At 39.8% G+C, this 12,582-nt stretch overlaps 1 protein-coding gene across 1 annotated transcript in view; it reads left to right on the top strand.

Moving 5' to 3' along the window:
- The window catches only part of LOC127572538 (ras GTPase-activating protein 1-like), a 121,302-nt gene that overhangs the window by 85,718 nt on the left and 23,002 nt on the right, over positions 1 to 12,582 (top strand). The window contains exons 14-17 of the mRNA XM_052019908.1: positions 666 to 746; positions 5,595 to 5,752; positions 7,060 to 7,136; positions 11,856 to 12,028. Of these exons, the coding sequence (XP_051875868.1) occupies positions 666 to 746; positions 5,595 to 5,752; positions 7,060 to 7,136; positions 11,856 to 12,028 (489 nt within the window). The remainder of the gene's footprint in view (positions 1 to 665; positions 747 to 5,594; positions 5,753 to 7,059; positions 7,137 to 11,855; positions 12,029 to 12,582) is intronic.

Genomic DNA, 12,582 nt, shown 5'->3' with positions numbered 1-12,582 from the left:
TTCATTTACAGATCTTATTTGGTAGGGAGAGGCAGAAATTAGGAAGAAAACTTGGACTTCATTTAGTATCACGACTGATAACCACCAGATCTTTATCCTCAGTAAAAAAAAAAGCCCTGGATCAGGGCCCAGGCTGCAAAACTGGCCTTTTCATTCCAACCATCAACTGACAAGTAGATCTATATCCCACTTCAGCCTTGCACTTCACTGTCCAGATGTCCAGCCATATGTAAGACATGCAGGGTGTCAACCTGAAACATCAACAATTCCTCTCCCCAAACATGATGCTCGACCCACTGAGTTCTTCCAGAAATTTGTTTTGCTCCAGATTCCAGCATCTGCAGTCTCTTGCGTCCACTTGTTAAGACTCAGTTTTGCATCACAGAAGTGTTAATAAACGAAGCTACAAATCTGTCGTGCCTCCATCATGCATTATGATACGATTCTGAATTATTTCCTTTTGCTTGGGTACTTCCTGGACAAGCTCTCAGATTTGTTGTGCTTTGAACAAGGAACCTCAACTGTCCTAAACAAATTATAAACATTGAATGAAGAATTAAATTAGAAATCTAGATGTTTAGCTGATTTAGATCTTTGCATTTGAATAAGAGATGATAATGAGTTGATGTTCTGTTATGTACAATAAAATGTTTTTTCTTTTGTAGGATTGGATGAAATGTCTGCAGGCATTTTGCAATAACTTAAAGAAACCTCTGGCACCAGCTTCTAATAAACGTCTTCGACAGGTAAAAGGAAATTATTTATATTGCTGCAAATTGTCACACAAGATCTATTTGTAACACATGGGACACTGCAAATAAGCCTAGTTTGCATTATAGTTTTATTAAAATAATAATTGTGGAGTAATGAAGTATTCAAGTGTCCCCTTTTTAAATTCACAACTAATAAATTTGCCTTAACTGTTAGAAGTGCAGACTGCAGAATCATATACAAATGAAAACAGATTGTTTCATCAACTTAACGTAGTTACTTTTGTAGAAACTGATGGAATTTGTCTCATTATAAAAATAACTTAATGACTAAAATTATAACACTTCTGTTATGGTCTCCCAAACTGATTTGAACTCATTATTTGTGAGGATATTGTAATCCTTGTGGTTAGCAGCAATTACTATTTCTTTTTGACTTACTGTGACATTAAGCTCTCTGCTGCCAGATCTATTGATGCTATTACCATTGTCAAAAATGCAAGAATTCCCTGCTATGCTCTTTTTGCTACACCTTAAGGTCATTCATGCATAAGTGAATACCAAAGACATACTGAACATTGAGATAAATGGCATGGTAGAAAACGGACATTCTAAAATTAGTCCTGATGACTGGATATTTATAATGACATACTGAGTTAAGGATGCATTGTTGTATAACAATTGAGATAGCCTGTATTTGGTGTATTGTGTTCTGCTGATTTGCAGTGACCAAATAAGTTGAGTTCCTTTTTTTTTTCATAACAAACATTCTGCTGGAGGAACTTAACAGATCGAGCAGCATCTCCAGGAGGAAAAGAATTCCTGATGTTTTGGGTCAACCCTCTGTCCTGATGTCAGGTTTTGACCCAAAATGTTGACAATTCCTTTCCTCCTACAGATGCTGCTCAACCCACTGAGTTCCTCCAACAGATTGTTTGTAGCTCCAGATTCCAGTATCTGCAGTCTTATCTTTTTTTTTCCCCAGTTATGTACTGCAAGATTGTCCCAATTTTACATCTGTTCACCAATGTGCTCAATTTTAATTTAATCAAAATGCACAATAACTAGTAGAGTTTGGAAATTATATATGTGGAGAGTAGAATAAGTAAGGTGTGCTTACCTTTATTAGTCAAGACATTTGAGTTCAAGAATCCAAGAAACACAGACCTAGCTTCTTCTTTCTCCCCTTGTAACTGAACTGCTCCATCCCAGGCAACATCTAGGTGGATCTCCTCTGCACCCTCTCTAGTGCTATCACACACTATTAGCATGGTGACCAGAACTGCATACAGTACTCCAGCTGAGGTCTGACTAGGGTTTTATAACGTTGGAACATAACCTCACTACTTTATTCAGTGTCCCAACTAATGAATGCCAGTATTCCATTTGCCTCCTAACCACATTATCTACCTGTGTTGCCACCTTCAAGGATCTATGGACTTGTATTCTAAGATCCCTCTGCTCCTCAACTCCCCAAGACCCTACCATTCATGGCATATGTCCTAGCCTCTTTAGTTACGTTGTAGCTTTATAAGGCTCTGGTTAAGCCTCATCTGGAGTAATGCATTCAATTCTGGTCACTTCATTAGAGGAAGCACATGGAGGCTTTGAAGAGGGTATGGAAGAAGTTTACCAAGATGCTGCCTGGATTAGAGGGTATGTGCTGTAAGGAGAGAGTGGACAAGCTAGGGTTGCTTTCTTTGGAGCAGTGAAAGCTGAGGGGATAAGTTTATAAAATGATGAGAGGCACAGCCAATATCTTTTTCTTTTTCCCAGGGTTGGAATTTCTAATACTGGCGGGGGGTTGGGGTTCAAAGTTTTTTGTTATGCCAGGTGGTAGATGCTTGGAACGCGCTGCCAGGGTTGGTGGTGGAGGCAGATATGATAGAGGCGTTTAAGAGCCTCTTAGATAGACAAATATGCAGAGAATGGAGGAAGATGAATCATGTGCAGGCAGAAGGGATTAGTTAATTAGGTGTCATTATCTTAATTAGTTTGGCAGAAATATTGTGAGCCGAAGGGCCTGTTCCTGTGCTGTACTGTACTATGTTCTAAATGCATTCGTCAAACACACATTGTCTTCAGATCAGTTACTTGTCAACTTTAATTTATGTACCTATAGACTTGCTGACTCTATCCTGCATTCTCTATTCTGCCAAGTTCTTAGCATTCATGGGTGTAAAGTTAACTCGCTTATCCTTCTCTGTCCTGATTAAGGAGATTTCATGTGCTACTTTTCATTGCCCTGCCACAATTAGTTTTTTAATGCAGTATTGACAAATCCAGAATCGGATTTATTATCTCTGACTTAAATGACGTGAAATTTATTGTTTTGCAGTAGCAGTCCGGTACAAAGACAAAATTACTATAAATTACAAAATAAATAGAGCAAAAAAAAAAGAAATAATGAGCCATTCAGAAATCTGATGGCAGAGGGAAAGAAGCTGTTTCTGAATCATTGGGTGTGGGTCTCCAGGCTCCTGTACCACCTCCCTGATGATAGTAACGAGAACAGGGCATGTCCTGGATGGTGAGGGTACTTAGCAATGGGTGCCACCTTCTTGAGGCACCGCCTCTTGATGTCCTTGACAGTGGGAAGGGTTGTGCCCGTGTTGGAGCTGGCTGAGTCTACAACCCTCTGCAGCCTGTTGCAATCCTGTGCATTGGAACCTCCATACGAGGCTGTGATGCAACCAGTCAGAATGCTCATCGATGCCAAATCTCCTCAAACTCTTAATGAAGTAGAGCTGCTGGCGTGCATTCTTCATGATTGCATCAATGTGTTGGGCCCAGGATAGATCCTATGACCAAAGCTACTGCTTTCTTCTAATTTTGAACGGCCCAAGTTGTATGTCCTTGGAGAAGGAAGTTTGACTTGTTGGTTGCTTCTGACTTCTGGCAATAGTGAAGAGTTCTTGGATATTGCTGCTTGAGAAATAGCTGCTCATTAGTGAGAATTGAGTAGTTTAGAGCATTAATGTGGGATTGTACATGTCTATTTGATTCTCAAATTGACAGAATACTTTCCTGTGAAAAGCTTCAAATTCTGGCAGCAGTGGTTTTTGTTTTGCCTCTTTGCAGACCACAAAACTTTAGAAGAAATGAAAATGTAATAAAGCCCCTTATTAAGATTCACGAGAATTTCAATTAAACAATCGATATAACAATGGCAAGACACGAGGGGAAGAGTGAACTCCTTGCTGTGCATTTCTTGTACAAAGAGGAAACTGCAACCCACAGATATGACTGATGTCAAGATTACGGCTTCCAAATCAAAGGATATTTGGTGGTGGCTTAATTAAAAAGGCTTAAGAGGAAAAAAGCAATTGGGGCCAATACTGGTGTGGTTTCTGTGCATGATACTAGCATTACCATCTTCAGTTTATTGTTCCATCACAAAGCTAGCCTGGCTTCTGACTGTCTCTACCCCACTGCGCTACCCAACCAATTGCCCTATTTTCTTAGCTTCCTCATCCCCTTCCTGCTGCTTCCAACAGCTGTCAGGTTCCAGACTGTTCTAAGAGGTCTGAAAACTGAAGTCTATTGGTGAATGTGGATACTTCATTGAATGTGTCAGGAGAGTTGAGAAAGAGGTTTAAAGAAAATCTTTGGCTTTCTAAATGGAGGCCTTGAGTACAAGAGAAAAGAAGTCTTGATGAATCTTCCAGAAATGCTGTTTTGGCAACATTTGACTATTGTCCAGATATTGGATTTATTCCTTCCAACCTTGACTCCATTTCTCCCCGGTCCAGTCTCTTATCTTTCTATTTGTGACACTTTGGACAGGTTATTTTTTGGTCCCAACTAGTTCATTTCACCATGGATGTATAATTCCTCTGCACCTCAATTATACTTTAGGACGGTCTTGGGGCCCTCCGCTGCTTCCTTGACCAGGGGCCCAACCAATTCCCCACCAGTAATAATAACCACCCCTGATTTCCCTCCATCGCGTACCGTACTAGATTGGAAATATTTTACTGGGTCTAAAATCCTGGAGCTTACTACTCAATAGCACTCTAGGAGTACCTTCACCAAAAGGACTGCAGAAGGTCATAAAGATGGCTCCTCTTCAAGGGCAATTGGGGATAAGGCGTAAAGTCTGCCCTTGCCATTGACACTCGTATCCTGGAAAATTAACAAAATCTTTCTAATGCACTTAAACTGATACTCAATTTATTTTAAACGTTAAATTATTTATAACCAAATGCAGTAATTCAGTTCATTGTTTCACTTAATGCTGTTGCTAGTATAAAATCTCTGACATTCACTGTACTCATAACTCAATGAAACTACCACTAGAATAATATACCATCATATACTTTCCTCTTTACAAAATAACGCAGTCTTTTAGCAGGGTAATGCCTAGTTAGCAATAATCAATTTGCCCTATGGATTAATACATTGTGAGTCTCTGGTGCAGCACAATACCATCAAAAAGGAATTTCAAAATTTTTGGTTCTATTATGTGATTTGGTTCATATTTTCATATTATATTTCCTGTGACATTCAGCCCATTCAGTCTGTGCTGGTTCTCAGAGCAATCCCATCAATCCTGTTTTCCTACATTTTTCCCTATAATCTATTCCCTCTCACTTGTGCATCAATCCTCTCCAGCTCTTCTAATAGCAACAAATGCTAGGGGTTATTCACAATGGCCAATTAACTTACCAACCAGTGCATCTCTGTAATGTGGGAGGAAAACGGGACTGTTGGGGATCAAACCTGGGTTGCTGGAACTGTGGGACAAGAGCAATACCTGCTGCACCACCTTGTCACTCCTAATTGTGCAGTAAATGGAACCGATTGTATGTAATTAAATTGTTTACCTCTGTTGTAATACAAAATGACTGCTAATTTAATAGAAATATTGCTTTCCTCCTTCAGGTCAGTAGTCTGGTTTTGTATGTGGAAGAAGCCCATAAACTACCAGTGAAATATTTCACACACCCTTACTGTAATATCTACTTAAACAGTATTCAGGTAGCAAAAACTCATGCCAGGGAAGGCCAGAATCCTGTATGGACTGAAGAATTCGTTTTTGAGTGAGTCTGTTCCTTCAAAGTAAAATGTCTTTAGTAATCATGTTCTATGAATGTGTACATAAGTTTTGCATTGCTTGAGTAACTAATATTGTGTCTCCAACATTTAAGGGTTTTTGAGATAATTAATTTGAAGTGCAATGACAATTGGGAAAAATGGGACAGGCAATTTTACTGATTTTGGTTGGTACCCCTCCCAGCCTCACTCCTTAATCTCATGAAGTCAAATTCTGGAGTCATTTACTTCCATCAGAAGTGTGTGAGATTTGGCACAATGTTTCTTTAGAAAAGTAGCATTAAGATAATGTAACCCTGCTAGTGTATTATACTGCAAGGTCCAGGTTGTGTATTCAAGTCCTAAGGTGAAACAAGTACTTAATAGGGACAAGATCCCTTTATTCCCCAATACTCCCTCGGGCCCTGCCATTCATCCTATGTGTTTACCCTTATTAAACATTCCAAAGTGCAATAACTCTCACTTGTCAGGATTAAATTCCAACTGGCATTTAATCTGCCCAGTTTACCAAATGATCAATGCAAGGCCATCCTCACTGTCAATAGCATCACTAATTTCATCATCTGCAAACTTATCAGATACATTCATATCCAACTTGTTAATGTGTGTTACAAATAGGAAGGATTCCATATTTTCCCTGTGGTGCGCCACTGGATATGAGCTTCCAATCACAATACCATTATCCTCTGCGTCCTCCTTGTGCTGCTTTTTTTTAAATACAGGTCTACCATTTTCACTATTCCTTTACCATCATCCCTCTGTTGAGAAGGTTTGGAATATTATGGCTAGCACCACCTGATTTCTACCACTTACACTCATGAGCAACTTCTCACTTTAACTACAGCTAGCCAACTTTTTGGTATCTCCTCACTAGTTTTGTACCTTTGTTGACCATAACTGGAAATTTATTTTAAAAACAAAGATACTTGATGTCTTACACTTGAGCCATCTGTACTCTAAATTCACTTCTCAAACATGCATAGCATTGAATTTCATCTACATGAAATTTTATCCTCCTGTTCCTATACTGCACTATGGTCCAGACCATAATCTTTTCTAGCCTTTTGTCACCAGTACAGAAATGGGCATAATTTATCATCATCAATGTGTGCCTTTGGTAAAAGTTGGTCTTCTCTGGTTCTGCTGTGTGAAGTGGATTCTGTTCTTTTACCCAAGTTAGCAGCATACAGTAGATTAAACAACACAAAAGTACATGTCTGTTTAGTATCAATAAGACTACGTAATGTAGAAATTAAGCTTGCCAAGTCCTTAAATTCTGTCTTCTTTTCCCTAGTGATCTTTCATCAGATATAAAAGTATTTGAAATTAGTCTCAGTAACAGAACGAAGAAGAGCAAGGATCCTGATATCTGTAAGTGTATTTGACTGTTAAGTTATTGGATTTTACTTTTTCTGACAAAAAGATCAGTCCCTGTATTGTGTGAATATTTTTTGTTACAGAATAAAGTAAATGTTTGCCTGACAACATCTAGCAGTCCTAAAATTTGTAAACACAATAAGATCCTGGTGGAATTATTCAGTAAGCTTGCTTGACTTTGCTGGCTATTTTTGATCGTGGAATACTCTAGACTGCAGATTGTAATTGCTATTGGTGAAACAAGTCCAGGAGAGACTTGTCATTGAGTTTAGGTTCATATTAACACTGAATCAGGCTCTTCAGTCCACCGAGTCAGCACTAACCATCAAGCACACATTTGTACTAACACTACATCAGTCCTATTTTAGAGTCGTAAAGTAGTGTTGAGCCACCTTCTTAAACCACCTGTGGTCAGTATGGTGAATTAGGAAGTTCCAGGATTTCGATTCAGTGATGGTGAAGGAGCTAGGAACGTCAATATACTGTATTTCCATCAGTATGGAGTATGACTTTCTTTTAGGGGAAATGTGTGAATGCCAATGTGTTAGAATCACTTAAAATCAGAGTCATACAGCACAGAAACAGGCCTTTGGCATACCATGTTCATGCCAACCATCCATATTAATCCCGTTTACCAGCTTGGTTCATCGGCTCCAATGCCATGGCAATTCAAGTGATCATCCAGTTGCTGCTTAAATGTTGAGAACCTGCCTTCACCACCTTATGCAGAATTTCCAGATTGCAACTACCCTCAGTGTGAAATACTTCCTCTGATCCCCTCTAAACTTCTTACTACTCAAAGTTGTGCCCGCTGGTCTTAGATACTGGTGCCATGTGGAAAAAGCTTCTTATTCTCTACCCTACCCATGCCTCTCATAATTTTGTAGACCTCTTATCAAGTGTCCCCTCAGCCTCTTCTGCAAGGAAAAAAATCCAGCCTATGCCGTCTCTTCATATGACTGAAACACCCCATCCCAGGCAACATCCTGGGATGCTCTGCTGTACACTCTCCAGTGCAATCACATCCTTCCTCTAGTGTGGTGACTGGAACTCCACACAAATTCCAGCTTTGGCTTAACCAATATACCAAGACCTCCCTGCTTTTATATTCCATGTTTGAGCTAATGAAACAAACATCACCACCCTACCGATGTCTGCTGCCACCTTCAGGGATCTTTGGACTTGCACATCAAGATCCTTTTTGTTGCTTGATACTCCCTGGACCCCTACCATTCATAGTATCTGTCCTTCCCTTATTGGACCTACCCTCTCCCAAAAAGCATCACCTCACACTTATCAGGACTGAATTCCATCTGCTAATGCCCTGCCGAACTTACCAGTTGATGAATATCATTCTTGAGACTTCCCTCCCCACTCGACACCACCACCAATTCTGACCGTTAAGATGAAAGATTTTTGATTTGTGCTGTATATTGCATGAAAAAGTATAACATTAGGACTGAAAGATGTTGCATAGGTTGTACGTGGACAAGTTGCAGCATGTAAGATTGAGTCATAGAATCATACAGCATGGAAACGGATCATTCAGTCCATGCCATCCACTGGACCCCCTTCCATATTAATCCCATTTCCTAGTACTTGGTCCATGGCCTTCTATGCCTATGCGATTCAAGTGCTTATCTAGATATTTCTTAAATGCTCTCTGCAACCCAGCTTCAACTACTCTCAGGCAGGGCATTCCAGATACTAGCCACTCTTTAGGTGAAGAAGGTCCCCTCATATCCCTTCTAAGTTTCTTCACCCTTGCCGTAAATCTTATGTCCTGTAGTTATATCTACCTCTGATATGGGGAAAAGTTTCTTGCAGTCTACCTAATCTATATTGCTCATAATTTTATATAGCTCAATTGTGCTCCCTCAACCCCCTCTCCTCCAAGAAACACAGACCTAGCTTCAGTCTCTCCTTGTAACTGAACTGCTCCATCCCAGGCAACATGTAGGTGGATCTTCTCTGCACCCTCTCCAGTGATATCACACACTATTAGCATGGTGACCAGAACTGCATACAGTACTCTGGCTGAGGTCTGACTAGGGTTTTATAACGTTGGAACATAACCTCACTACTTTATTCAATGAATGCCAGTGTCCCATATGCCTCCTAACCACATTATCTACCTGTGTTGCCACCTTCAAGGATCTACGAAATGTACTCTAAGATCCCTCTGTTCCTCAACTCCCCAAGACCCTAGCATTCATGACATGTGTCCTAGCTTCATTAGTATTCCCAAAATGCACCACCTCAATTTGTCTGGATTGAACTCCGTCTGTTATTTTGCAGCACATTTTGCCAACGCATCTATCTCTCTGCAGCCCAAGACCACCTTCCACACTATCAACAACTCTGTCAATCTTCATACCATCCGTGAACTTACAGATCATGCCTTCCACATCCTAGTTGTTCACATATTTACAAACAGCAAGGGTCCCAGCAATGATTCTTGTGGGACACCGCGAGTCACAGGTGTCCAATCACAAAAGCAACCCTCTACCAATACCATCTGACTCCTATTGCCAAGCCAATCTTGGATCCAGTTTGCCAACTTGCCCTAATCTTTTGAACAGGTCTCTTGTAGGATCTTACTAAAACATGAAAATTCTACCAATACCCTTTGTTACATCTTCAAAGAATTCAATCAAAATGGTCAGATAGGATGTAGTCTTGATAAAACCAAGTTGGCTGTCTTTAACTAGCACCTGCCTTTTCAAGTGATGAATAATCCTCTACCTCAGAATTTTTTCCAGTATCTTCCCTACCGTGAATGTTAAGCTCACTGGTCAATATTTATCAGGCTTTTCCCTGCTGCCTTTCTTGAAAAAGGAGGCCATGTTTGCTGTTTTCCAGGAATATGATACCTCACTTGTGTCCAGTGAAGACCTAAATCCCAGCAAGAGCCCCAGTGATCTTTTCCTTTGCCTCCCATATCAGCCTGGAATAAATCCCAATGGGTTTTGGGGATTTATCCACCTTTAAGCCCACCAAAGCACTTTTTTTATCAGTTAAGCTGAAATACTGGATCAGATCAGCCTAAACCTGACCTATTGCCCAAATACGGCAATTCACTTGCACTAATCTTATCCAGATACCACGGGCCAGCTGAGCTCTCCATGAGTGATGTTTGAGTCCTCCAATCAAGTGGAGTGGCCACGAGGCAACTCATCATCAGTGTCGTACTGTGGCAATACCCCCTACCCTCAGCCAGCCCCAATGACCTTTTGCCGACTTGCTTTTATTGGTATTGGTTTATTATTGTCACTTGTACCAAGGTACGGTGAAAAGCTTGTCTTACAAACCGATCATACAGGTCAGTTCATTACACAGTGCAGTTACATTGAGTTAGTACAGAGTGCATTGAGGTAGTACAGGTAAAAACAATAACAGTACAGAGTAAAGTGTCACAGCTGCAGAGAGAGTGCAGTGCAATAAAGTGCAAGGTCACAACAAGGTAGATCTTGAGGTCAGAGTCCATCTCATTGTATAAGGGAACTGTTCAATAGTCTTATCACAGTGGGGTAGAAGCTGTCCTTAAGTCTGGTGGTACGTGTCATCAGGCTCCTGTATCTTCTACCAGTTGGAAGAGGAGAGAAGGGAGAATGTCCCGGGTGGGTGGGGTCTTTGATTATGGTGACTGCTTCACCAAGACAACGAGAGGTAAAGACAGAGTCCAAGGAAGTGAGGCTGGTGTCCATGATGCACTGGGCTGTGTCCACAACTCTGCAGTTTCTTGCGGTCCTGGGCAGAGCAGTTGCCGTACCAAGCCGTGATGTATCCAGATAGGATGCTTTCTATGGTGCATCGATAAAAGTTGGTGAGAGTGAAAGGGGACAAACCAATTTCTTCAGCCTCCTGAGGAAGTAGAGGCCTTGCCTATCTCTGATTAATCCAAAACATTTAAAGACCTGTTCAAATAAGCTTATATTTTAGTTTTTTAAATAAATATAATTAATGCCTTTAAAATCCTTAATTATTATGTACATTGAGAGAAAATAAATAGACCATTTATCTAATGCTTTTTATTTGTGGCCTTTGAAATGAATGGGATTGCGCTATTTGCAGCAGAGTTGGAGGTCAGATATACGAGCATCTGATCTCCTCCAACTCATCTGATTTCTTTGATTATGCAATGGCCAGTAAGAGATGAACAAAATCTAGCCTATTAACTGAGTTTCTCTATCCACTGGCTAGACGTGAGTATTTGCAGCATGTTCTGTTTTATTTTTGATTTTTAGTGTCCACAGAATTTGGCTTTTGTCTGAATTGCTCTCTTATGCCTGTTCTCTCACTTAATGCCTATATTTCTCCCTTGTGTTGCACCTCTACCTTTTTTGCCAATTATCTTTGAAGTCATCCTCCCTGTTGCCAATGTACACTGGAGTGAAGAACCTACTACATTTCTTCCCCTTCAACCAACTTACTAAATAAGTTTTGGCAGCATTGGCAGGGCTAATGTTGCAGTCAAGTGATTTTCAGCAAATATATCTCAATAAAAGAATATGGGGTTTAAAACTTGATTTGTTACCAGTCCCAAAAACAAAGAGAATCAATTTTTCGAGAGTGGGAGGCAGAAAAGCTCTGTCTCTGTGACAGACTGGCCAAAGCTGTAGAAATCCAGATACTTTGTATCTATTACAATTTTGAATTTAAATTCATTAAAATGTAGTATTTTAACTGAACTAACAACTTATGATTTTTCAGTATTTATGCGCTGCCAGTTGAGTAGGTTACAGAAAGGACAGTTGATCGATGAGTGGTTTCCTCTCAGTTCACATTTTCCACTAAAAGGAATTGAGCCTGGATCTCTACGTGTAAGAGCACGATATTCGTTGGAAAAAATAATGCCAGAAGAGGAATACAGTGAGTTTAAAGAGGTATTTTTTTTGTTTTCTGCACTTTGTATATTCATAATAATTTAAATCAAAACATTAAAATATTAAATAGTGTTGGCAAAATTCCTAAGAAATGTGTCAATACAGGCAGCACCAAAGGTGTTAAACATTGTGCATGGTCGATGATAATATTCTAGATCACCAGTTTTGTTGCCAGCCCAAAAGGCATTATTATTTTCTGCATGAAGTTTAAATTAATTTTAAGATGTTTAGCTATCAAGTCATTAAGTTGCACAATTTTTAATAAATAGCATTTATTTAAGGACTTTAAATTGAAGAAGTAAACCAAAATAATATTTGAACGGTTTAAAAAAAATGAGAGCAGGATGACGGGGTTTGGAGAGAATCCAGTGTCTAGGAATTTTTTTTTCCTCTCCATTGATGCACTCTGACCTGATTTTCTAAGTTGAAATAAGAGTTCTTAGTGGAATGTTGGAACAGCCACTATCATTGGACACAGAATTACTAAATTGGGAAGTTGTCTGAATTCCTGCATCTGATGATTTAGCAAGTAGGCATTGAAGAAATAGATATCG

The sequence above is a fragment of the Pristis pectinata genome, chromosome 7 (genome assembly GCF_009764475.1).
Source record: "Pristis pectinata isolate sPriPec2 chromosome 7, sPriPec2.1.pri, whole genome shotgun sequence".
In the NCBI taxonomy this organism is placed as follows: Eukaryota; Metazoa; Chordata; class Chondrichthyes; order Rhinopristiformes; family Pristidae; genus Pristis; species Pristis pectinata.
The sequence above is the reverse complement of the archived record's forward strand: the minus strand, read 5'-3'. Positions and strand labels throughout refer to the sequence as shown.